At 49.6% G+C, this 25563-nt stretch overlaps 1 protein-coding gene across 1 annotated transcript; it reads right to left on the minus strand.

Moving 5' to 3' along the window:
• Positions 1-4856: 4856 nt before the first annotated feature.
• On the minus strand, positions 4857-25223 carry LOC148500768 (uncharacterized). Its single transcript, XM_088451429.1, has 7 exons — positions 25021-25223; positions 23624-23688; positions 18361-18485; positions 16565-16688; positions 16347-16442; positions 16098-16178; positions 4857-4963 (listed from the first exon to the last, which is right to left on the minus strand). The coding sequence occupies exons 1-7, from the start codon at positions 25221-25223 to the stop codon at positions 4857-4859; spliced, it is 801 nt and encodes a 266-aa protein (XP_088307555.1).
• Positions 25224-25563: the final 340 nt, after the last annotated feature.

The raw sequence follows: 25563 nt of genomic DNA on the forward strand, positions 1-25563 counted from the left end.
CGTGTCTTTTGGTGTTGCTGAGCTCTCCGGTGCATTCTTTCTTTTAAGAATGTTCCAAACAGTTGATTTGGCCACACCTAATGATGGGTTTGTTTTAATTTTTCAGCCTAATGATGGCTTGCTTCACTGATAGTGACAGCTTTGTATCTCATATTGAGAGTCGACAGCAACTGATTCCAAATGCAAATGTCACACCTAGAATCAACTCCAGACCTTTTACCTGCTTACTTGATAATGAAATAACGAGGGAATAGCCCACACCTGTCTATGAAATAGCTTTTGAGTTGATAGTCCCATTACTTTTGGCCCCTTAAAAAGTGGGAGACACATTTAGAAACCGTTAATTCCTACACTGTTCCCCTGATTTGGATGTAATTACCCTCAAATTAAATCTGAAAGTCTGCAGTTAAAGCACATCTTGTTTCATTTCAAAGCCATTGTGGTGGTGAATAGAGGCCAAAATATGAAAATTCTGTCAATGTCCCAATATTTATGCACCTGACTATATTTCTGCTAGGCATGCTGAATTGTCCCAAATTTTTAGCTTTACGTTTGCTAGTTTTTCTTCCCTTCTTACTCTTCACTCCAAGTTTTCAAGACTCAATATAGGATTTTAGCTAGGTGGTACAGATGTGCAATACACATTCACCAGATATTTCCAAATTTACCTGATCTATGCTGGAGATGTAGCCAGGCGTCGGGTTCACCCCTCCATATTTGGTGGCACTGCCCAGTGTTGGCTTTTTGGAAGACAGTGCGGTGGTTAACAGGGTTGATCACTGGTCTTCCTTTACCTGATACTCCTGAGTTTCTAGTGTGTGCCCGGCTTTACTGGTCTCCTGAGTTTTGGCTGCTGATCAATTTAATGGACATATCCATTTCAACTTACAAAAAGTCCTTGCTTCGACATTTGGTGAATGCTGCGAAGGCAACTGTGCAGTGTTTTTGGAGGTCCTCAACCTGCCCTATCTCACAGTGGTTCAAGAATAGATCATTATATGATCATGGAATATCTCACCTCTTCTTTGAAATCCCCTTCTTCTGACTTTACTCCTATTTGGTATAGTTTGTTGGATTTTAAGGAGACCTCAGAGTATAGCTTACATATTACCCCTTCTTCCCCTTTGATACAGTAATTGACACAAATTACTTTTTCTCCTCTCTTTCTTCCCCTTCTTTTTGTCTTTATTCTATGTTCTATTTTATTTTTTTTGCAATATTGTTTTAATAATAGTTTATCTTTTTTTCTCAATTACAATTGTGATAGGATCATTGGTAAAGTGGTCTGTGGCAGGTACATTTGTACCAGATTCCTGTCTTATGTGTTTTAAACCTCCAGGAGAAAGTCTGCAGTGTAGCAGGCTTGAGTCTCGGCTTTTTGAAAAGCCGGTTTGGGACCTGGGGGTTGTGGGTGAGAGGAGAGGGAGGGCTCCACCCACGGCCACTCCAGGTTTTGGTTCTCTTAGCCTGGTAACAGGCTTGTTAGGGTTTCCATCCGAGAGTGGCCAATATAAGCCTAGTGTGTTGAGGGCTGATTGTCTCACCTGGGAGAGCAGACAGGGAGTTTGCTCAGAGACACTTGAAAACCTAACTGTATGTGTTGTGCTGTGCCTTGGTTGCTGGTGAGGGCATTAGGCCCTGCCAGGTTCTGGTAGTGAGGGAACTACCTGTGAAGTTAGTGCCCCGACAGGGCTAGGATTTATGTTTGTTTTCTTTCTGACATTGTACAATAAAGACTGGCGCCGACCAGCTTGTACTTGCATCCAGACTGGTGTGCTGCTTCCCTGCTGCTGTGTGTGTGTGTGTAAGGAAGGAGTCCTCTACCCAGGAGAGGGACCCCCTAACCTGTCACACAATATATGGTAAGATTTTGTATGGCTCGGTTTGAGTATTTGGTTTTGATGTCTGCTCTTTATATTTGTATTGTTATTTACCTTAATTCTGTTTTTGTGGGCTGTTGTTGGCTATATATTTGTTGTGCTGATTTTGCCTCAATAAAAACAATTATACAAAAATAACAATCTATAATTTGGAGGTCTGGAGCCTGTTACTTAGAAGAGGGGTGGTCCCACAGGCAGCGGGGTCCACCCGTGATTTCCCCTGTAACCCTGTGGTCCAGTCCAACCCTGCAGGCACTTAATGCCAGCTTACAGTCTAATATATCCATGACCTTGAGGTAGTCAATGTCTAATACAAGGAAACTACTGTAATGTTCCAATCTTATGTTACTGGAACACATGCAACCTATAACCTGTTAATATACTGGATCGAATAAAGCTGTAAAAGGCCCTTGTTTTCAGTGGAATCAGGTTGAGTGCGCGGTGTTAAATTAAAAAGTCAGTTTATTAACCAATTACTTAATTTAAGTCAAAATAGAGCTATGGATATAGGGAAGGAAAATATTCGAAGTGGTATAGAACTTGCTCTTACATTAAATCAGATGAGCATTGTAAGCGTTAACATTGATATACTTAGTTACAATCGTCTTCAAACGCAGTTATTCAGTCAATGTGGTATCCAGGGGGCCCCCTGTCAGTGAGTTCTGAATTACGAGCTGGATGAAGGGTCAGGGATCAGGTCACTGGCTCTGCTGCAGTCAGAACAAGTGCAAAGCTCACTGCAGCAGTGCTGTCTTAAGGCGGGTACACAACAATGTCTAGTGTGTATTGACCTTGTTAGCGACGGGAGCCGGCGTCAGCAAGTGCATACACACACTTGCCAAAGACAGCGAGACGCATAGGGCCATGCTGCATTCGCCAGTGTGTACTTTGTTGTACCAGTTGTGTCCTGTATTCCAATTTCTCTTTGACTTCATATATTTCTGCTTGGCATGCTGAATTGTCCACATTCACCAGATGTTTCCAAATTTACCTGATCTATGCTGGAGATGTAGCCAGGCGTTGGGTTCACCCCTCCATATTTGGTGGCACTGCCCAGTGTTGGCTTTTTGGAAGACAGTCCGGTGGTTAACAGGGTTGATCACTGGTCTTCCCTTACCTGATACTCCTGAGTTTCTAGTGTGTGCCCAGCTTTACAGTTTATATACCAAAAGCAAAAGCCCGGATACCACTTACATATATGGTTATAACATAATCTAAACCATTTAATTGGATAAGTGAATTATGAACATTAGCAGTCTCAGTTACTATCTTTAAGCAGTTGCGGGGTAACACCTGTGGGGTAACTTTGCAGTTCTCTTTGTATCTAAAAGGTCAGACTTTCAGCTCATAAAAGTACCAATCAAACCAACATGGAGGATAAGAGCCATTTTGTTCCATTCCAGCACTGCGCTCCATGTCAATATAGTCTGTAAATATTTGTTTACACTATTTTTTATCATCTACATTAATAATAACATCTTTTAGAATATTGAGATTATTGCGGAAATACCTCATGGTAATGGGGTTTTTTCTCCTGTGTGAATTTCCTGATGTACAACAAGGGTTGTTTTTTGGGTAAAACATTTCCCACACTCAGAGCATGGAAACGGTTTCTTAAATGTGTGACTTCTCCGATGTGTGACAAGACCTGATTTACGTGTAAAACATTTCCCACACTCAGAACAAGAGAACTGTTCCTCACCTGTGCAACTTCTCCGATGTCTGGCAAGAGCTGGCTTACATGTAGGAGATAAATATCCGGTGACAGTCTATACGGACCATAAGAATCTGACGTATCTCAAAACAGCTCACTGCCTAAATTACCGTCAATACAGGTGGTCATTGTTTTTCGATCGGTTTCATTTAGTGATTACCTACCGGCCGGGTAATAAGAACATCAAGGCTGATAAGCTCTCCCGAGCATTCAACACTGTTGAAGTAGAGGAGGTAAAGGAAGACAAGCTGATTTTGAACCCGGCTTGCTTTGTGGCTATTACCAACAGGGTCAAGATTGCAATAGGAAAGACATTGATAGCACCTGAGTTTCGGTCTAGGTTACTTCAGTGGGCTCATTCATCACACTTCACGGGTCATGCAGGAATAAGGAAGACTTTGGAGCTAATTCTCAGGAATTATTGGTGGCAGACAGTTCGTCCGGATGCGAAGGACTTCATGGCAGCTTGTCACACATGTGCTCAGCATAAGATTCCGCCGCACGCTCCATCAGGAGCCCTGCTTCCACTACCAGTGCCCTATTGTCCTTGGACCCACATTTCTATGGACTTTGTTACAGATCTACCCTCTTGTCAAGGGTTTACTACCATCTGGGTAGTTGTGGACAGGTTTTCTAAAGCTGCACACTTTGTTCCAATAAACTATGGACTACCTTCGGCTCCAAAGTTAGCAGAGGCTTTTATAAGGAAGATTTTCCGGTTGCATGAATTTCCGAAGGATATTGTGTTGGATCGTGGGGTACAATTCACTTCCAAATTTTGGAAGGCATTATGTAAATGTTTTGGGGTCAAACTAAGTTTTTCATCGGCCTATCATCCCCAAGTAATGATCAGACAGAACGGGTAAATCAAGATTTGGAAAAATTAATTCAAATGTATGTGTCGCCCAATCAGGATGATTGAGTTTCCTTACTTCCTTGGGCTGAATTCGCTCATAACAATTGTTTCATGAGTCCGCGGGTCATTCTCCATTCTGTATTCAGTATGGGTTACACCCTGTGTTACCGGAATTGCCAGTCTTTGGGTCGATATTACTTACGTAAAGAAAAACTTGTGCAGAGCATCTTCATGATACAAGATGGTGGCGTACAGAAGGAGGAGGAAGGTTCCTTTACTATGTGCTGGTGACAGAGTTTGGCTGTCAACCAAAAATCTATGTCTGAGGGTGCCTACAATGAAGTTTGCTCCCAGATTTATTGGGCCATTTCAGATTCTCCAGGTGATAAATCTGGTGGCTTATCATTTAAAGCTCCAAGACACGCTTAAGGTTCCGAATGTTTTTCACATCTCTCTTTTGAAACCGCTGGTCCTGAATAGGTAGGTTTTCGAAGTCCTGAGAGCCTCCTTCAGCTATCCCAGTAGATCATCATGAGGAGTACGAGGTGAGGCAGATTTTAGACTACAGAATATCTCGAGGCATAGTCCAATTTTCTGTAGACTGGAAGGGGTATGGTCCTGAGGAACGTTATTGGATCAAAGCTTCAGACATTCATGCACCTCAACTTCATCGGAAGTTCAATCCATTTGTGCGGTGTCCGATGCCCACCCCTAGAGGAGGGGGTAATGTCACAGAGCGCCGGGACCCGGTGTCCACATGTCGGGTCCAGCAGCACTGGTGTCAGGCTGTGTTGCTGAAGACAGTGGGCAGGAGGTCCGGAGCGCCCGCTGTCTTAATACTTACCCGGTTCCGCGACTTGTTACAGCCGTCAAGGGAATGCGCTGCTCCTTCCCTGATGGCTGCTGGATTGAACTACAGCTCCCCTAGGGCCGCACGGCCACTCAAGCCAGATCCTTAAAGGGCCATACACGCCTCCTGGTGACATCACAGGAGGCGCTAAATTCAAGTCCTGGCTATATAAGGAAGTTCCTGGGGGCACTCCAGTGCCAGAGTATAGGCTCCATTACCTTACTTCAGCATTCCAGTGCATATCCAGTTATCTGTTCCTGACCTTTGGCTTGTTTGCGATTTCGCCTGACCCCTAGTACTGCGTTTGATATCTGGTTCTGACCTCAGCTATTCCTTGTGACCCGCTTTTTGTCTGCTCCCTGGTACCATGTCGTCTAATTGGTTATGAGTCTGCCTGTCGACTATGCTGAAATTCTTCCACGCTCCATCCAGAGTTCTCCAGCACCTGTATAAGGGAACTTATCCTGAGGGACGTGACCTGTGTGTCGGATGCAGCCAAGTCCATACCTTCTTGCGAGGGTCCCTGGTGAATACCGCCAGCACATTAGACTCCGTGCCTCAGGAATAGGTCATGCCAATTCCCTAATATATGGGTTGCCTCCACTATCTACCAGAGAGTTACGACAAGATAACGTCTTCAAAGGACCAATTGTCCAACATATATTGTGTTGATGTGTGTACACACTACTATGTGTACACAATATCGTACTCTGCAACCTCCCATCTGATGGGACGATGCGCCCTGAGCTGTGTTTACACGATTAATTGGGTGTACACTCTATAAGATGGTCACGGAGTAATGGTTATGGATCGGATGATTGTCCAATAGATTGAGAGGAGACGGGCTACATGAGCAGCATTACTCGAAGTTCTCCAGGTGGACAGATAAGAAGCAAATGAAAACAGTGCAGCAGCCTCTATAGGTCACTTTGGTCGACCTAAGTTAACATAATCCTACGGCCATAGGTGTAAGATGTGATGTAGGCGAGCACTTACATGGGAAGGAGAGCAGCGGGACAGGTCACAGTAGAATGATGAGGACATATAGCAGAGCACAGTATAAGGAATGTGCAGCTGTGAGGCACGCACAGTCGGACTGGTAACACACAGTGACATGATGTGAGGGGGAGAGCAGGAGTATAATAGGGGCGTATGGATCCTGATGTATGAGATACACCAGAGAGTGTGGGGAGGAGACTGGTCAGATCTCTGGGCTGGTAACACACAGTGACATGATGTGAGGGGGAGAGCAGGAGTATAATAGGGGCTGATGGCTCCTGATGTATGAGATACACCAGAGAGTGTGGGGAGAAGACTGGTCAGATCTCTGGGCTGGTAACACACAGTGACATGATGTGAGGGGGAGAGCAGGAGTATAATAGTGGCTGATGGCTCCTGATGTATGAGATACACCAGAGAGTGTAGGGAGGAGACTGGTCAGATCTCTAGGCTGGTAACACACAGTAACATGATGTGAGGGGGGAGAGCAGGAGTATAATAGGGGCTGATGGCTCCTGATGTATGAGATACACCAGAGAGTGTGGGGAGGAGACTGGTCAGATCTCTGGGCTGGTAACACACAGTGACATGATGTGAGGGGGAGAGCAGGAGTATAATAGGGGCTGATGGATCCTGATGTATGAGATACACCAGAGAGTGTGGGGAGGAGACTGGTCAGATTTGTGAACTGGTAATACAGTGACATGATGTGAGGAGGAGAGCAGGAGACTACATTCCCCCCGCAGGTAGTCGGAGGTTGTGCTTTGGACTTACTATATGATGCCCTGGTTGAGTTGCAATGTGCCTACGTGAAAGGGGCATTTATTAAGGCTGGAGATTTTAATGGAGTGCATTTAAAATTGGTCCTACCAAAATTTTACAAGAATATTGCAGTTACAACTCGGAGGGAATGTTTTGGATCAAGTGTAAATTAACTTTAAAATGGGTTACAAGACAGTTATATGTGCTCATATAAGAAAATCAGATTAGGTTTAACTATATATGATTCCTACTTACGTACCTATAGTCAAATGTATTAAACCTATTAGTAAATGTGTTCAGTTTTAGGCGGAGGGGGCTGTGGAACATTTGCAATTTAGTCTAGGACTTGCTTATTGAGGAATCTGTGGTAAATGGGTCCATAGATGTAGACCTCCTTACTTTTATGGTCTTTGGTTACATTAACTGTTGTGTGGAGAGTGTAACGGTTTGGTCCCCAAATGGTTTATGGCCACCACCATAGTTCCCATCCTCCAAAGAGGTACACAAAAATGTCTAAATGACCATCGACCGATAGCCCTGACATCCTTGGTGATGAAATGCTTTTTCTGGTGTTGAAACATGTTAAGTCACATTTCCCAGGGGGGTTTGACCCCTTTCAATTTGCCTATAGGGCAAATTATTCGACAGATGATGCAGTCCTGTTTTACACCAGGCATAAACTCATTTATAGGATAGGAATACTTACATGAGAATTTTAATAGTTGATTTTGGCTTTGTTTTTAATACTATTGTTCCCAGTTCGCTCATCGCCAAGTTATTTTATTTGAGATTAAATAGTTTCACTTGTAAGTGGCTCTTACGCCCCTTTATCAGACAGGCCCCAGTTGGTTAAGTTGTGGGGGGAATAGTATCAAAGGAGGTAGCATTGAATGTAGGGGCTCCGCAAGGGTGCGATCCCAGCCCAGTACTGTAATTACTTATTCACCCACGACTGGATTGTTAAATTTGCAAATAACAAGAGATATGGTAAGAACTTACCTTTGTTATCTCTGTTTCTACGAAGTCCATAGGGTCCACAGGGTTGACCTTGGGGTATAGCTGGATCTGGATCCACGGGCACCACGCAGTTAAAGCTTTGCTGCTCCCAGGATGCACTTGGGTCCGTCCTCCTCTATACCCCGCCCCGGCCACAGGCACCTCAGTTGGTAAGCAGCTAAGGCCGGAGGAGGAGACTAAACAGAGAGAAGGAAGACTGGAACACACAAGAAACCATACTCACAGAAATGGGAGACGGAAAACCGGTGACCAGCCACACAGCCCATTTGAAGCCAGGTGCGTCAGGGCGGGCGCCCTGTGGACCCTATGGACTTCGTAGAAACAGAGATAACAAAGGTAAGTTCTTACCATATCTCTTGTTTTCTACTTCAGGGTCCATAGGGGGTCCACAGGGTTGACCTTGGGGATGTCCCAAAGCAGTTCAACTAAGGGCGGGGACGCTCCTGTGCTGAAAGGAGTACCCGGCGCCCAAAGGATGCATCCTGAGAGGCGAAGGTGTCAAACGCATAAAACCTCAAAAACGTCTGAATTGAAGACCAAGTAGCTGCCTTACACAGCTGAACAGCGGAGGCGCCACGTCTAGCAGCCCAAGAGGGACCCACAGAACGAGTGGAATGAGCCTTAACAGAGGCTGGCACAGGTAAACCCTCCTGCGCATAAGCCTCACAAATAACTGAACGAAGCCAACGGGCTAACGTTTGCTTGTTGGCAGGCCAACCCCTCTTGTGAAAACCAAAGAGGACAAACAAAGAATCCGACTTCCTAACCGAAGCAGTCCGGTCCACATAGATTCTAAGTGCCCGGACCACATCCAAGGAAGCCTCACCAGCCGAAAGATCAGGTGACTGAAAAGCTGGCACAACAAGTTCCTGATTAATGTGGAACTTTGAAACCACTTTGGGCAAAAACTCAGGACGCGTGCGGAGCACTGCCCTGTCCTGGTGAAAAATCAGAAAAGGAGGGCGACAGGAAAGCGCCCCCAATTCTGAAACCCTCCTGGCCGAAGCAATTGCCAGGAGAAAAATGGTCTTAAACGTCAGCCACTTGAGCTCCACCGACTCAAGCGGCTCAAAAGGAGGACCCTGCAAGACCCTCAGTACCACCGTCAAGTCCCACGGAGCCACCGGAGGCACGAAGGGAGGCTGGATCCTGAGAACACCTTGGAAAAAGGTGTAAACATCTGGCAGTGTAGCAATCCGTCGCTGAAACCACACGGACAAAGCAGACACATGAACCTTCAGAGAGGCCAGGCGTAAGCCGAGGTCCAAACCCGATTGAAGAAATTCCAAGATTCTGGAAACCCGGAACACCTGCGGATCATAGTTTCTGGATTCACACCATTGAAAATAAGTGCGCCACACCCTGTGGTAAATCCGCGCGGAGGCAGGCTTGCGTGCCCTAAGCATGGTACCAATCACTGAACTGGAGAAACCCCTAGACCTCAAGACGGCTGTCTCAAGAGCCACGCCGTCAAAGACAGCCGACCCAGATCCGGGTAAAGGCAGGGCCCCTGAGACAACAGGTCCCGACGCTGAGGAAGAAGGTACGGAGCGTCGATGGAGAGGCACCTCAGATCGGAGTACCAAGGACGTCTGGGCCACGCCGGAGCCACCAGCACGAGCGTGCCGCCGTCCTGCTTGAATTTCCGCAGAACCCGAGGAAGTAAGGATATCGGAGGAAACAGATACGCCAGGTGAAACGTCCATTTCACCGACAGAGCGTCTACCAGACAGGCGCCTGCGTCTCTTGTCCTTGACCCGTAAACGGGCAACTTGTGATTGTGACGGGAGGCCATCAAGTCCAGCTCCGGCAGCCCCCACCTGTCCACGAGTAGCTGAAACACCTCTGGGTGAAGCGACCATTCCCCGGGATGCACATCGTGACGGCTGAGGAAGTCCGCCTCCCAATTGAGGACTCCGGGAATGAAGACTGCCGAGATCGCTGGAACGTGACACTCCGCCCAAGCAAGAATGCGAGACACCTCCGACATTGCTGCCCGACTGCGAGTTCCCCCTTGGTGATTGATGTACGCCACCGTGGTGGCGTTGTCGGACTGCACCTGAACCGCCCTTCCGTGAAGAGCGGGGCCGGACGACTGCAGGGCCCTGTACACAGCCCGCAGTTCCAGGATGTTGATGGGGAGAAGTGCTTCTTCCGCGGACCAACGACCCTGAAGCGATAATGAGCCGGTCACTGCCCCCCAACCCCGAAGACTGGCATCCGTCGTGAGCAGGACCCAGTCCGGGATCCAAAAGGGGCGCCCCTCGACCAGATGCACCGTCTGAAGCCACCAAGCCAAAGACTGCCGAACCTCCGCGGACAACACCAGCATCTGAGAGCGGATCCGGTGAGGTAACCCGTTCCATTCCGATAGAATCAGCCCCTGCAGGGGCCGGGAATGGAACTGGGCAAATTCCACCATGTCGAATGTCGACACCATGGACCCCAGAACTCTCATAGCTGAATGGACCGACAGGCGGCAACTGCTCAGGCAACTGTGTATCCGCAGCTGCAGGGAGGAGACCTTCTCTGGAGTCAGGAAAATCCGCTGCTGACGAGAATCCAGCAGGGCTCCCAAATGAACCATCCGCTGTGATGGAATCAGGGAGGACTTCTTCCAGTTTATCAACCACCCGTGTGCTTGAAGACAAGCAATGGTCAGGTGGAGATGTCGAAGAAGCACCTCCGGGGAGCTCGCCAGCAGCAGAAGATCGTCCAGGTACGGCAACAGACGTAGACCCTGACCCCGAAGGTGGGCAGCCATAACCGCCATCACCTTGGTGAACACCCTCGGAGCCGTGGAAAGGCCAAAAGGCAACGCCCGAAATTGGTAGTGATGGTTCAGGATAGCAAACCTCAGATACCGCTGATGTGCCGGTGCTATGGGCACATGGAGATAGGCGTCCTGGATATCAAGGGAGACCATATAATCCCCGGGTTCCATCGCCAGAATGATGGAACGTAACGTTTCCATCCTGAACCTGGGAACTCTGAGGTATCTGTTCAGAGACTTCAAATTCAGGATAGGGCGATGAGAACCATTGGGTTTCTGTACCAGAAACAGAGTAGAATAGTACCCCGTCCCGCGCTGAGACTGCGGAACGGGAACAATGACCCCTGCTTGTAGCAAGGATTCTATAGCTACCTGAATCTGACCAGCTTTGGTCTTGTCCAGAGAAGGACTCGTACAGAAAAACTGGTGGGGCGGCCTGAACCGAAAAGACAGGGCGTACCCCTGAGAGACTACTTCTCGAACCCAGGCATCCGTGGTGGTATTGTGCCAACACTGGGCGAATTGGAGAAGTCGGCCTCCCACTCTGGGGTCCCCCAGAGAGAGGCCCGTCCCATCAGGCAGCAGGCTTATCCTCCTGCTTGGAAGAAGGGCGCCGAGCACTCCATGCCTGCTTCTTGGGCTTGGGTGCGGCCTTGGTCGCCGAATGTCTCGGGAAGGACTGGCCCTTGGCCTTACCCAGAACCCGAAAGGACCGAAAGGCAGAGCTCCTCACTTTAGCCGGCGCAGAGGCCGAAGGGAGAAAAGCCGACTTGGACTTAGCCAAAGTATCCACTATTCTGTCCAAATCCGGACCAAATAGTAAATCACCATTAAAAGGCAAGGCCTCCAGACCCTTTTTTGAATCTGCATCAGCCCTCCAGGACCTCAGCCACAGGGAGCGCCGAGCAGATACCGCTGCAGCCGACACCCTAGAAGTGAGCAGGCTGGCATCCAAAGACGCTTCCCCAATATAGGAAGCTGCATCCCGCATCTGTCCCACTAACGCTCTCTGGATATCCGGAGCCTCATCAGGAAAGGTATCCTCCAAGGCATTGGCCCATGCCTCAATGGCTTTAGCCACCCAGGAGATAGCCATGGATGGGCGAGCCACCGCCCCGGAAAGAGAATAAATGGACTTTAAACAAGTCTCCACCTTCCTGTCCGTGGGATCCTTCAAAGAGGAGATAGACGGCAATGGCAACGTCGCGCTTTTGATCAAGCGGGTAACGTGGGAATCCACCGCCGGCGGAGTTTCCCATTTCCTGCAATGAGCTTCAGGAAAAGGATAGTTCGCCGCCAACCTCTTCTGTGGATGGAACCTCTTACTAGGTAATTGCCAGGCCGCCGCCATATGATCCGATAATTGATCAGACAGGGGGAACACAGTTGAGGTCACCTTGGCCTTTTTAAAATTAGGAAACTTCGACCTAGGAGCCGGCGCATCATCCTCAACATGTAGGATAGCCCGCACCGCCCTAACTAAGGCTGGAACATTAATGGAGGACTTAGCTTCCACCTCCTGCCCCCATGACATCAGAGTCAGAGTCCTCATGGATTTCTCCATCATCTGAGGACACTTCCGAGTCCGACAACTGCGCAGCTAGTGAACTCACAACCGGACGTTTAGGCACCCTTGGTGGCACATCACCTTGCAACATAGACTGAAACGCCGAGGATGAAGCCGCCAGACTCTGTACGGAGCTGGATAGAACATCCACCCAAGGCGGAGGAGCCGTCGGAGCAACACTCTGCAAAGGCACTACAGACTGACACGTCCCTGGGGAAGACTGCACATACACAGGCAGTCCCGAGTAAGGACCCACAGTCTGGGCCCCGGGGGAAGACCGCAACATTTGTGGAACCCTCGGGGAATGGGGGATGGTGGGCTGCGGTAACGCCCTAGAAGGGACCGCTGATGGGACCGATAACCGGTCCGCAATAGACGCCAGCACCTGTGAAAACATCGCCCAAGGAGGGTCCTGTGATACAGGGGGGTTGGAGGGGCCCGGTACCAGCTGGCACCGCCCGCACAGACCATCCTGAGATAAGTCCTCCCCATCAACTCCAGCAGCACAGCGTCTGCAGGAAAATAGCACAGGAGCCACAGAGCGCTCAGTCTCCTCATCCGACATGATACCGTAAATACACAAGAAATAGGTATCACCAGAGGAATTACGGTTTTAACACCCGCGCACTCACCAGTATGCGACACAACAGCCCAGATATGGTACTGTGTAGCACGCAACAGTATGTGACTGACCCCACAAATACGTGTTTTATATATGTGAGGGTCTCAGAAAAACGCCCTTCCCCCACACACCTGCCGGGCCGTAGGAGAAGGAAAGGGATAGTTATAAGCTGACAGTAAGGAGAATAAGTCACAGACAGGCAGCACTAGCAATAGTCACATACAATGCAGAAAAGTTATACTCACTGCACCTTCCGCTACAATCAACCGCCCAGATTCAGTGTCTGGGAGGGCTATAGCGCTGTGTACACTGTCCTTTAGCAGGGGAGAGGTACACAGGGGGACCGGTCCACTTGATACCGCCTGGGAGTCTGCGATGTGCCAGTAAAGATGGCCGCCGGAGACCTCAGAGGAGGAGTGGCCGTAAGATAAGAGCAGCTCAGCGACGCCAGACTGCTTGTTGAAAGGCGCGCTGAGCTGAGGGGAGGAGCCGCTAGACAGGGAAGGCTGCCTCCCCTGGCTAGCAATTAACCCCCGGGTTGCCGGTCCCGCTACCAGCCTGATACCCTGGTGGTCTAGCGGACACGCGGGGTATTCCTCAATTGAGGGGGAGCCCGCCGCCGCCGCTAGCGCCTCCGGTCTGTCCCCAGAGACCGGAGGCTCCTGACTGCATTGAAGTATCCGCGGGCCGCCGCACGCGGCGACCCGCGGCTTACCTGATCCCCGTCGCGTCCGGCAGCAGTCAAGGGAGTCCCCAGAGCCCGGCTAGTACAGGCTCTGGGGTCCCGCCGCGATCCCCAGAGCTGTACTGGCGTCGCGGCGCCAGCGGGGAGAAGGAGCGGCAGCGTGGACGTCCTAAAGGATAGTCTGATGCTGCCGCTCTAAAAGTGTAAAAAAAGAAGAAAAAAATAAAAAATTTCTCTTTTAAAATAAAGCTTAGGGGCTGCTCCTGCAGCCCCACTGCGACAGGGTGACCCGACTCCGGCCGGGCACCAACTAAAACTGAGGTGCCTGTGGCCGGGGCGGGGTATAGAGGAGGACGGACCCAAGTGCATCCTGGGAGCAGCAAAGCTTTAACTGCGTGGTGCCCGTGGATCCAGATCCAGCTATACCCCAAGGTCAACCCTGTGGACCCCCTATGGACCCTGAAGTAGAAACCACCACTATTGTTGGCTTAATAAGCAACGAGGATGAGTGCGCATACAGAGGTGGCAATATATATTGTTGGAGTGGACCAAGGTGAACTGCTTCCTTTTGAACACATCCAAAACTAAAGAGATGGCTATAGATTTCAGGAAGTGGAATAAGGTACCTGCCTGTTTTGATGGGTTGACCATTGAGCAGGTGGTATCTTTTACATTTCTGGGAGTTTTTATTTTCGAATACTTTAACTTGGTCTGTGAACTCCGCTTTTTTAGTTAAAATGGTGCAACAACTTCTCTCTTTTTTTTTTTTCTTAAGACGGTTAAAATTGATCTGCGTGAGCAAAGGGACCTTGTTCAATTTTTATTGCAGCATTGTGGAGAGTGATCTGACCAACGGGATTGGGAACTGTACCGTTGCAGAACTTAAGACTCTGGATCAGGTGGTTAGGACGGTTGGTAAAGTAATTTGTGTTATGTTACCATGTACTCAGGAGATCTTTGTCCTGAAAGAATTCGAAATCTATTTTGGTAGATTCCAGCCATCCGAACCATGCGATCTTCAAATGGTTTCCGTCAAATAGGTGTTTTGGAACTATGCGTTCGCGCACAAAACGGTTGCATAATAGTTTTTTCCCTACTGCTGTGCGCATGTTAAATGGTCGTAATGTTCTTGCTTGAATTTTAATGAAGTGTAACTGCTGCCTGTTCTATTATGTGGTAATGTTCTTACATGGTTCTTTTTTGTTGACATCACTTGGTGTTAATGACAATAAAGGTATTCGTTAATAGGGGCTGATGGCTCCGGATGTATGAAATTTACCAGAGAGTGAGTGAGGATCTCTGGGCTGATAACACACAGTGACATGTTGTGAGGAAGAGAGCAGGAGTATAATAGGGGCTGATGGCTCCTGATGTATGAGATACACCAGAGAGTGTGGGGAGGAGACTGGTCAGATCTCTGGGCTGGTAACACAGTGACATGTTGTGAGGGGGAGAGCAGGAATATAATAGGGGCTGATGGCTCCTGACTCCTCCACTAGGCAGATACTTATCTTCATTAGTCTGTATTGACAGAGGAGGGTATAGGATAAGAGATGGCTGTAGTGACAGAGGAGGGTGTAGGATAAGAGATGGCTGTAGTGACAGAGGAGGGTGTAGGATAAGAGATGGCTGTAGTGACAGAGGAGGGTGTAGGATAAGAGAGTACCGTAGTGACAGAGGAGGGTGTAGGATAAGAGATTGCTGTAGTGACAGAGGAGGGTGTAGGATAAGAGAGTACCGTAGTGGCAGAGGAGGGTGTAGGATAAGAGATTGCTGTAGTGACAGAGGAGGGTGTAGGATAAGAGAGTACCGTAGTGACAGAGGAGGGTGTAGGATAAGAGATTGCTGTAGTGGCAGAGGAGAGTGTAGGATAAGAGAGTACCGTAGTGGCAGAGGAGGGTGTAGGATAAGAGATGGCTGTAGTGACAGAGGAGGGTGTAGGATAAGAAAGTACCGTAGTGACAGAGGAGGGTGTAGGATAAGAGATGGCTGTAGTGACAGAGGAGGGTGTAGGATAAGAGAGTGCTGTAGTGACAGAGGAGGGTGTAGGATAAGAGAGTGCTGTAGTGACAGAGGAGGGTGTAGGATAAGAGAGTGCTGTAGTGACAGAGGAGGGTGTAGGATAAGAGAGTGCTGTAGTGACAGAGGAGGGTGTAGGATAAGAGATGGCTGCAGTGACAGAGGAGGGTGTAGGATTAGAGATGGCTGCAGTGACAGAGGAGGGTGTAGGATAAGAGATGGCTGTAGTGACAGAGGAGGGTGTAGGATAAGAGATTGCTGTAGTGACAGAGGAGGGTGAAGGATAAGAGATTGCTGTAGTGACAGAACAAGGAGAATATGTGACTGTTCTGTACTTAGTGATTATTACTCACCTGTGCTGATAGCTGTAGGAATTTCCTCCTCCTTACACTGCTGACCACCACTCACATACGTCTCCTCTTCCTGTATATCTTCTATTTTAATATTAATAATGTGTTTATCCTAAATAATTCATAAAACAATAAAATAACACTTAATAAATATCAGATTATTTAATTGAGAATAAGCACAAATATATACATCAAGCACAGTTTCTCTACAGCTCAAATTACTTTGGGATTTTATGAGACCCTAAATCCCACCTACCTGATCCTCCTGTGGGACACTGTGATTCTCCTCTGTATCATCCTGGGAATAAAGAGGACGGGGACATCTCTCTGGGGTATTCCTGTTACTGGCTCCATCTGTAGGAGACACACAGTGACTGATTACACTGTATATATGTGATTATCAGATGATGTGTATATAGGTGACCCCATAGCTGCTCTCTCCATTACAGTAAGTGACAGTCTTCTCTTACCCAGTGATGTGAGGGGCCGGTGATTCTCCATCATCACGTCCTTGTACAGACCCCTGTGTCCTTCTATATACTCCCACTCCTGCATGGAGAAATACACAGTGACGTCCTCACACCTTATAGGAACCTGACAAACACAATGATACAGTCATCACCCAGACCAGAGCCGGCCCGAGACCAAAATTTAGGTAAGCAAATATTTTTTCGGCGCCCCCAGGGGTACTGTTGCGCGCACCGAAGGCATGCGGCCGAAAAAGATAAGGGGGAGTGGTCTTGTGGGAAAAGCCATACACATACTTAAAGCATGTTCATATAAAGTGGTCAAAGTGGGAATTTTGAATTGGAGGTATGGAAAAGTTAAGGTCGTACTTATGCTACGGCGAAAAAAAAGGACACGCCCCATCTTCATAAGTAGTAGTGCCCCTTCTAACACATTAGGTCATGCAGTAGTAGTGCCCCTTATACATTATGCCACACAGTAATCTGCCTTATCCATTATATTATAATGGGCAAGGGGGCCCATTACTGTGTGGTATAACCTGGCCTTTACCCCAGCATTTAAAGCCCAGTCTGCTGTGATTTAAATTTGCATCAGTCATGCAATAATCAGTGACCAAAGATCCAGAGTGTGTGCACTATATCACCCCTCCCGTCTGTCGCTGGCCCAAAGCACCGGCTTGCACCTCCACCCAGCAGATGCCAAAAACACACCCAATCCCCCAACGCACTCACCGGCTGCCCTCACGCTACAATCTATGGCAGCAGGCGCACCTCACTTCCTATGATCAGGGCTGCCATCAAAAGTGACGGGGCCCTGGACAGATATAATAGGCAGGGCCCCTACCATATCCCTACACACAAAAAAATTGTCTCTCCAGCCAGCACCCAAAGACAGCATATAATGATGTATAGAGGCACCATTAACATAACTGCCCAGTCTTTACTGTAATATACAGTGTACAGAGGCACTAGTAACACCATTGCTGCATACCTTTTCAGTAATGTAATAACCACTTCTAGTGCAGGGCATACACAGGTCCACGAGTAGAAGATGCCAGCAGCAGCAGGAATACCAGGGGCGCTACATCATCATACACTGAGCGGGTCCCTATGCTTTGTAGAAGTGTATCAGGAAGTGCATTCCCTCAGGGAGCAGGTATTTCTCCAACGCAGCCTGGCTCCCACTCCTCTTCTCGCGCGCACATGCATCTCCCAGGGACGTCATGCAGGGGTGAGTGGAGGAAGTGTCCCTGCGAGCGGAGTGGACGGGGTGTGCACAGAACTAACAGAGCCAGGAGCCGGTGGCAGGACCCCTTCTATGTCCGGGCCCGTGACACCAGTCCCGATGGCCCTGCCTATGATCGCAGCTCAGAGGAGTCTCGGAGCCTGCGGGTGACTCACTGTTCGTGACTGCCGCGGTACCTTCCTCAGGCTGGCGCTCTACGCGGCCGCGTACCCCGCGTATAGGTCGGGCCGGTCCTGACCCAGACACATCCCCTGGTGTTACTGTATAATGTCTCATTCCCAGCAGTCACCTCTCCAGTCATCGCCCAGACACATCCCCTGGTGTTACTGTATAATGTCCCATTCCCAGCAGTCACCTCTCCAGTCATCGCCCAGACACATCCCCTGGTGTTACTGTATAATGTCCCATTCCCAGCAGTCACCTCTCCAGTCATCGCCCAGACACATCCCCTGGTGTTACTGTATAATGTCCCATTCCCAGCAGTCACCTCTCCAGTCATCACCCAGACACATCCCCTGGTGTTACTGTATAATGTCCCATTCCCAGCAGTCACCTCTCCAGTCAGCAGCTGAATGATCTTGTTGGTGAGTTCCAGGATCTTCTGGTCATTGTGTCTCTCATATATCAGTGAGTGAGGTGGAGGCACCATGAAGGGGCTCTGGGTCCCGCTCAGTCCTCCTGACACACACAGTGATACAGTCATCACCTAGACAGCCCCTGGTAATACTCTTTCTACCTTCCTTTCAATTTACCCCCACATGGGCACCAGACCTCCCCACATGCTGCTCACAAGCTAGAGATTGCCATCGCAAGGACAGTGGCTGATGGTTTAACCATCGATGGTTACTGAGCGCATGTGCAGTTACTGCAGTGGAGCCGTGTGTCCTCAGCTGTACGGACGGCATGAGCCATCGTGAACAAGCAAATGATGGTGGCGACCATCACAAACCCAGGCATCAAATGGAAAAAAACCACACAGTTTCCATGGGATCGGGGAACATCGGTGGCAGCCAACCATCGGTTTCTGATCCCCGCCCCTATTATACCCTATCAATTCCATACTCATAAGGCAACGCGCAGAGGAAGGATAAGGGGGGGTCACTGCTCCTGTGCTGCATTTTTTCCTGCTGTATAACACAGATGGGGAGCAGTGAGATGCCTGGTGCTCACCACGGACCGGCTGTAGGGACTGAGCCCCCTGAACTGGCTGTATAAGGACACAGTAGGCACTTACTGCCTGACATGGCTGCAACCCACCATATACAGCAAGGGCTAAGCAGCCTGTGGCCCCCTCCAGCTGCTGCGGAACTACACATCCCGGCATGCTCCGGCACAGTGTTAGCATGACCTGACAGCAAGACTGCGGCAAGGCATGCTGGGATGTGTAGTACAGTATAAGTGTGATAGAAGCCGATGACAAAGGGCACATTACCTGCTGCTGCCTCTGCCGCCGCACACTTATAGCCATGTGAGGAATGTCCTCCTCCTCCTCCTCCTCCTCCCCCCCCCCTCTCTGGTTACTGGCTCCGCCCACTCCACGGCCGCCGGGTTCTAAGTTGCCGTCAGCCAATAGACAGACGCTCCCTTGTTTGTCGAACTCAGTGGGCGGGGCTCGGTGGAACGCACAAAAGCTGGGACCTCAATCATGGCATGGGACGGAAAGAGAGGCGGGGCCCGGCTGGAACGTAGGTATCGGCGATAGGGGGCGGAGCCCGGCTGGAACGCATGAGGTGAGCCAGTAAGTTTTGGGGTCACTCTCAACACAACACCCAGGCAACAGGCAGCACATCACAGATGAGAGCCGGGTGCGTAGCTGTGTGACTGGGTGAGAGGAGCACACACATAGATATGCCTGTACAGAATGTTGAGAGTGACACCAAAGCTTGCTGGCTCACCTCATCTATAGGGTCATCGACAGCTCTATAGATGTATATACAATGGCGACCTATATACAATACACAGAGATGTAGATAAAGACTTATTACATAGAGATGTAGACACCTTCAAAATCATAGACACACAGGTGACTATATTTACACTCCTAGATACGGTTTGGGTACTGATACCTGTCGGTCAGTATCCTAACCCTCTTTTCCTGGTGCCTAAACCTAACCTCCTCCTTCCCGCTCCGTAAACCTAACCCTCCCCCCTTAGTCCCTAACCCTACCAATATCCTTCTGTTCCTGGTGCCTAAACCTAACCTCCTCCTCCCTGCACCCTAAACCTAACCCTCCCCCTTTAGTCCCTAACCCTACCCCTATCCTTCTTTTCCTGGTGCCTAAACCTAACCTCCTCCCTGCACCCTAAACCTAACCCTCCCCCCTTCCCTAACCCTATCCTTTTCCTGGTGCCTAAACCTAACCTCCTCCCTGCACCCTAAACCTAACCCTCCCCCCTTCAATAACCCTACCCCTATTCTTCTTTTCCTGGTGCCTAAACCTAACCTCCTCCCTGCACCCTAAACCTAACCCTCCCCCCTTCGTCCCTACCCCTATCCTTCTGTTCCTGGTGCCTAAACCTAACCTCCCCCTCCTCGCACTCTTAACCTAACCCTCCCCCCTTAGTGCCTAATCTTTCCCCTAACCCCGCCGGGATTCCGCGCTGGGATTCCAACATCGGCATTCTGACCGCCAGGCATCCCTTTTGTCGGAATACTGAACATATCCTGTTTGTTATATACTTTAGCTAGAATTGTCTATGCTGGAGTGCAGGGCCGGCTCCAGGGGTCTAAGCACCCTGTGCCGGCCCGGTACATAGCGCCCTGTAGCCGAAATTGCGGGCGTGACCTCATTTCCATAGGCCACACCCCCTGCATGACGTTATTTGGAGGTGTACCCGCATGGCACGCCTTCAAATAAAGTCAGGCTGGGGGTAAAGCCCAGCCTTCCGTCACTGGCTGGGCTTCCCCTAGCCCTCTGCCGTCAGTGAATGGATTCTGCGCGGCATCCATTCACACTCCGGGGGTCCGGCACCGCCGCACAGCTGCGGCGGTGGGGGTCCCCAAACTCCCGATTTGACCACCCGTTGGCCATTTCGGCCCATGGGTGGAACAGCGGGACAGAACTGTCCCGTTGAAATCAGGATGATGGGGAGGGGTGCGCCCTCTATGGGTGGCGCCCCTGTGTGACCCCACTGGTCGAACACCCCTAGAGCCGGCCCTACTGGAGTGTATCCAGTTTGGAGAATGTATCCGTAGTCTTTAGCACCCTGTATCTGCCAGGGGTGTCGCTCTCTGCTTTGGTGCTTCTAGTACACTCAGCTGATGCAACAAACTGCAGAGGTTAAGCAGTGTGTGTGCTATAAGTACCAGAGCAGAGAGCGACACCCCAGGCAGGAAAGAGGAACTGCACAGGTTTTAAGTGGTGCAGGGTGCTAGAGTGAACACTGTATCAAGTACTAATTAAATATCATTATACAGGAGCAATTACCTCGAGAGGCTCAAGTATGTCACATAGTGCATTTACAGAGTCAGGAATTCCTGCAGATCTCCTGGGATTATGAGGTTGATATAAATTCAATTTACTCTATATCCTGTGTCCACTGACTACTGTTTGAAATAATGTTACAATTATACTGAATGGCAAGACTTCTATTAAATGTTTTACATTGTAGCAATACATTGAGTAACAGCTCTGGAGTGTGTATATTTTTATTTGTAGTGACGGGATGTAGTTATTAGACCGGCGTACGCAGGTCTATGTTGCTTTAGATGAGCAGGTTCCTGTCCATACGCAATGCCGCCGGTCTAAATCCCGACACTTCCTGTAGGACACGAAATTTAAAATAGGCGTCGCAATGCTGATGTTTATCTTAATCCCGATGCCGGAAGACTGGCCCCGCCATCCCGATCATCGTCTGCCGGGTAAGTATAACACTTAGCCCGAGGATGGGGGAGTTAGGGTTAAGGACCACCGGGGGGGGGGAGCTTGGGGTTAGGCACCCCCTGGGGAAGGTTAAGCTAGGGGAAGGGGGGGTTAGGGTCAGGCGCATCTAGGGTGAGGTTAGGGGTAGGCACGCCCCCAGTAGGTTTAGGGTGTGGGGAGGGGGGGGATAGGTGTAGGCACCAATGGGGGGAGGTTAGGGTTAGGCACTAGGAGGAAAGGTTAGCGTTAGGCAGGGCCGGCTCCACAGTTCGGAGCACCCTGTGGCGGCCCTTGAGAAGGCACCCTAACATCCGAATTTGGGGGTGTGGCCTAATTACCATAGGCCATGCCCCTGTGTGACTTTATTTGGAGGCGTGCCCGCATGGCACGCCTCCAAATAATGTCAGGCTGGGGGTAAAGCCCAGCACGCCGTCATTGGCTGGGCTTCCCCCAGCCCTCTCCCGTCAGTGAATGGTTGCCACGCGCATGTGCGCGGCATCCAATTCACACTCCGGGGGTCCGGCACCGCCGCACAGCTGCGGCGGTGGGGGTCCCCAACTTCCCGATTTGACCACGAAGTGGCCCGCGAGTGGAACAGCACTGTCCCGCTGAAATCGGGATGCTGGGGAGGGGTGCCGCCCCTCTACAGGTGATGCCCCTGTGCGACCGCACTGGTTGAACACCCCTAGAGCCGGCCCTGGCGTTAGGCACCACTAAGGGGGTAGAGTTAGGCACCCCTAAAGGAGGGTTGGGGGGGAGAGAGAAGGGTAAGCGTACTTACCACCGCCCGTTGGGATCTCATACTTTTGGCTTTTCACTATCGGGATTTGTGCAGCCGCCGGTATTTCAATCTTATTCCGTAGGTACACGCGCAGACATATACATATTTTCTAGTGTTTTACAGGGGAGTTTCCTTTCATGTGGCTCTACTCTTGTGTGTCTTTAGTTTGGTCTACTTTTGTGTGTCTTTAGTTTGGTCTACTTTTGTGTGTCTTTAGTTTAGTCTACTCTTGTGTGTCTTTATTTTAGTCTACTCTTGTGTGTCTTTAGTTTCAGTCACTCGACTATTCTGTGGGGTCTACGCTTGTAGTTTACTGTTTGCTATGGCATCCCAGCATGCTTCCACTGTCGCTTCTTTCCTGGTTGAGAGACGGATTGACTCTTGAGTATCCGGTTGTCAGGTCGTGTTTCTGCCTTATCTCTGTTATTTTGGACGTTCTGCCTTGCTGCAGAGTGTGCCGCAGGTGGGGGTCTCTTGTTTTACCCATCCCTTCCTGGGACATCAGTGGCCCTCATGGGGGCTTTGGCAGTTCCTCCTGAGGTGCATTACTAGGACGGTAGCATTCCGACAGATTTTGTAGTGGGTGTGTTCTCCTTTCCTGGTTTTTCGCTCCGTCCTAGGCCGTCTTTCAATCTGAATGAAAAGATTGGATCCAGTTTTTAGTGCTTCTAATTCTGCTAGCCCGCTCTGCTTCTTGGATGTTGTGAGGGAGTTACGGATTTATGTTTAATCGATCCGTGGTGGTTTGGAAGTCAGACTCTCACTATACTGCCCACTGGCATGGCTATCCTGTGTCCAAACAATCCTTGGCTCACTGGATCACCTCTACCGTATAGCCGGTCTAAGTTGCTTTTGATGAGCAGGTTCCTGTCCATATCCGGGAACTTTCTACTCGGGCCATGAGTGCTTCCTTGATGTTGCGACAGAGCGGTGACTTGGTCCTGTGCACACACCTTTACTAAGTTTTATCAGATATGGGCACATTTGCAAGTTTTACTTCTATGTTTTTTCGCAAGGCCCAGTCTGTGCGTGCTCCCTCTATCTTGATGCTTGTTTTGGCAAATCCCATCGTCTGTGTTCCCCAGAGGGGAATGAAGATGATATTTTTACCCTATGATCAATTCCTGAGTCTATCTGGGGAACATGGTGTTCCCTCCCTGGTTGTGTATTACCTTGCTTGTGCCTCTGGCACATTGTTTGAGTTTTATCTTGTTTCTCTATGTTGCGTTTCCTTTGGCTTTGTTAATAAGATAACTGAATAGGTAGATGAGGAAGGAGTGTTTAAGTAAGGGGGAGTTTCAGCTCCAATAATTAACTATTTAGTGCTTACTCATCAGCCTCCCCATTTCTTCTTCAGGGTCCATAGGGTCCACAGGAACTACCTTGGGGTATGTAGTTGGAGTAATCCATTGCACCAAACAGCTACAGCTTTCAAACTCCCAGCATGCATAGGGCCTCCTCCCTATATACCCCGCCCCCAGCCACAGGCATTCAGTTTTTTTGTTTGGTACTCGGCAAGTCCAGACGCACCAGTTATAACAGCGGGATTGCTTTGGCAGTCCAAGGCTTTTTGCTTTCTTTGATTTACCACATTTTTTTTTTTCTCCAACTCACCCAATGGTACGTTTGGGGGCTGGATTCCCTGGAGCAGAGGATTCTCCTGCAAGTGGCCAAGATTGCTGCCCTATAATTACGGGTGCGGAGACTGCTCTGCTATCAGAGAGTGTCAATTACTTAGCAATGCAGGTACTGGGGTCCATGGCATCCACCTTTGACATGGTGGCTTATGCCCTGTTCCATTCCAGTTCCCTGCAATGATGGATTCTGTCTCATGCAGATGCTCAGTATCAGCTGATAAAGTCTCAAAGGATCCGCATCTCATCAGAGGTTCGGCTCTCCCTCGCAGGGTGGCTGTAAATGACTTATTTAAACAAGGGTCGCCTGTTATGGATCCCTGATTGGGTACTCTTCACCACGGATGCAATTCTGCGAGGATGGGGAGCAGTGACAGGTCATCACACCTTTCATGGAAAGTCGGATGGCCCAGGAAGGTCACCTACCGATATATATATTTAGGAGCTTTGATTCTGGCGCAGGACCTCCTTCACGGCTGGCCTGTCCAGATTCAGTCCAAAAACGTGACCACAGTGGCCTATATCAACCTTCAGGGAGACGCACGAAGTCCGGCAGCCATGAAGGAAGCAGCGAACACTCTGCTTTGGGCAGAATGCCATCTTCCAACAATCTTGGCAATATTCAACTGGGAAGCAGACTTCCTAAGCCGTAAGGACATACACGCCGGCTCTTCATCCGGATCCTTTCAACTCCTGGTGGGCAAGTGGGGATTACCGGACAAAGACCTTATGGCGTTGCGTCACAACCACAAGGTCCCCAGGTACAGGTCCAGAACAAGGGACCCCTCAGCCCCTTGCATGCGGTGAGGTGGGACTTCATGTTGGCATACCTATTTCCTCCAATCTCCAACTTCCCAAGGGTCGTCAGAAAGTTGAAGCAGGAGTGTGGCAGGATAATACATTAGTCCTGCCTGGCCGAAGAGACAGTGGTTCACCGATCTGACATGTCTACCCAAAGACAGTTCACGTCCACTGCCTCTACGACCGGATTTGCTAGTGCAGGGTCCCTGCCTATATCCGGGTTCACCTCTGCTGGCTTTGATGGCATGGCTCTTGAGGCTTCCATCTTAAAGGCCAAACATTTTTCTACCTCTGTGATGCAGACAATGCTGATGGCAAGAAGGCCTGCTTCCCGCATCTATCACAGGATTTGGCATTCATTTTTTCTTTTGTGTTCCCACAGAAAGTATGACCCTAAGGTTTTCAGGGTCTCCCGAGAGCTTGTTTTTCTTCAGGCTTGATTAGACTTAGGTCTACGCCTGGCTACCTTGAGAGTTCAGGTTTGTGCATTGTCAGTGTGGTTCCAGTGCAGAATTGCTTCCCTGCTGGATGTTAGAACATTTCTACAGGGGGTTCTCCGCCTGCAACCGCCGTTTGTCCCTCCGGTGGCACCGTGCGATTTATGTTTAGTTCTCAGGGTGTTGCAAGCTTCTCCCTTTGAACCCTTGAATAAGGTGGACCTTAGATGGCTGACAGCA

Source organism: Taudactylus pleione, unplaced genomic scaffold (assembly GCF_031769625.1).
Source record: "Taudactylus pleione unplaced genomic scaffold, aTauple2 ptg000547l, whole genome shotgun sequence".
Taxonomy (NCBI): Eukaryota; Metazoa; Chordata; class Amphibia; order Anura; family Myobatrachidae; genus Taudactylus; species Taudactylus pleione.

Excerpts from the sequence above, each read along its gene's own strand:
- LOC148500768 (XM_088451429.1), bottom strand. The coding sequence starts at position 25,223 with ATGCGGGAAGCAGGCCTTCTTGCCATCAGCATTGTCTGCATCACAGAG. Across the intron at positions 18,486-23,623 it reads GTGCCAGAGGCACAAGCAAG|GAGGACTGAGCGGGACCCAG; the intron begins GTAATACACAAC and ends TGTGTGTGTCAG. Across the intron at positions 16,179-16,346 it reads CCCACAGGAGGATCAGGTAG|AAGATATACAGGAAGAGGAG; the intron begins GTGGGATTTAGG and ends ATATTAAAATAG.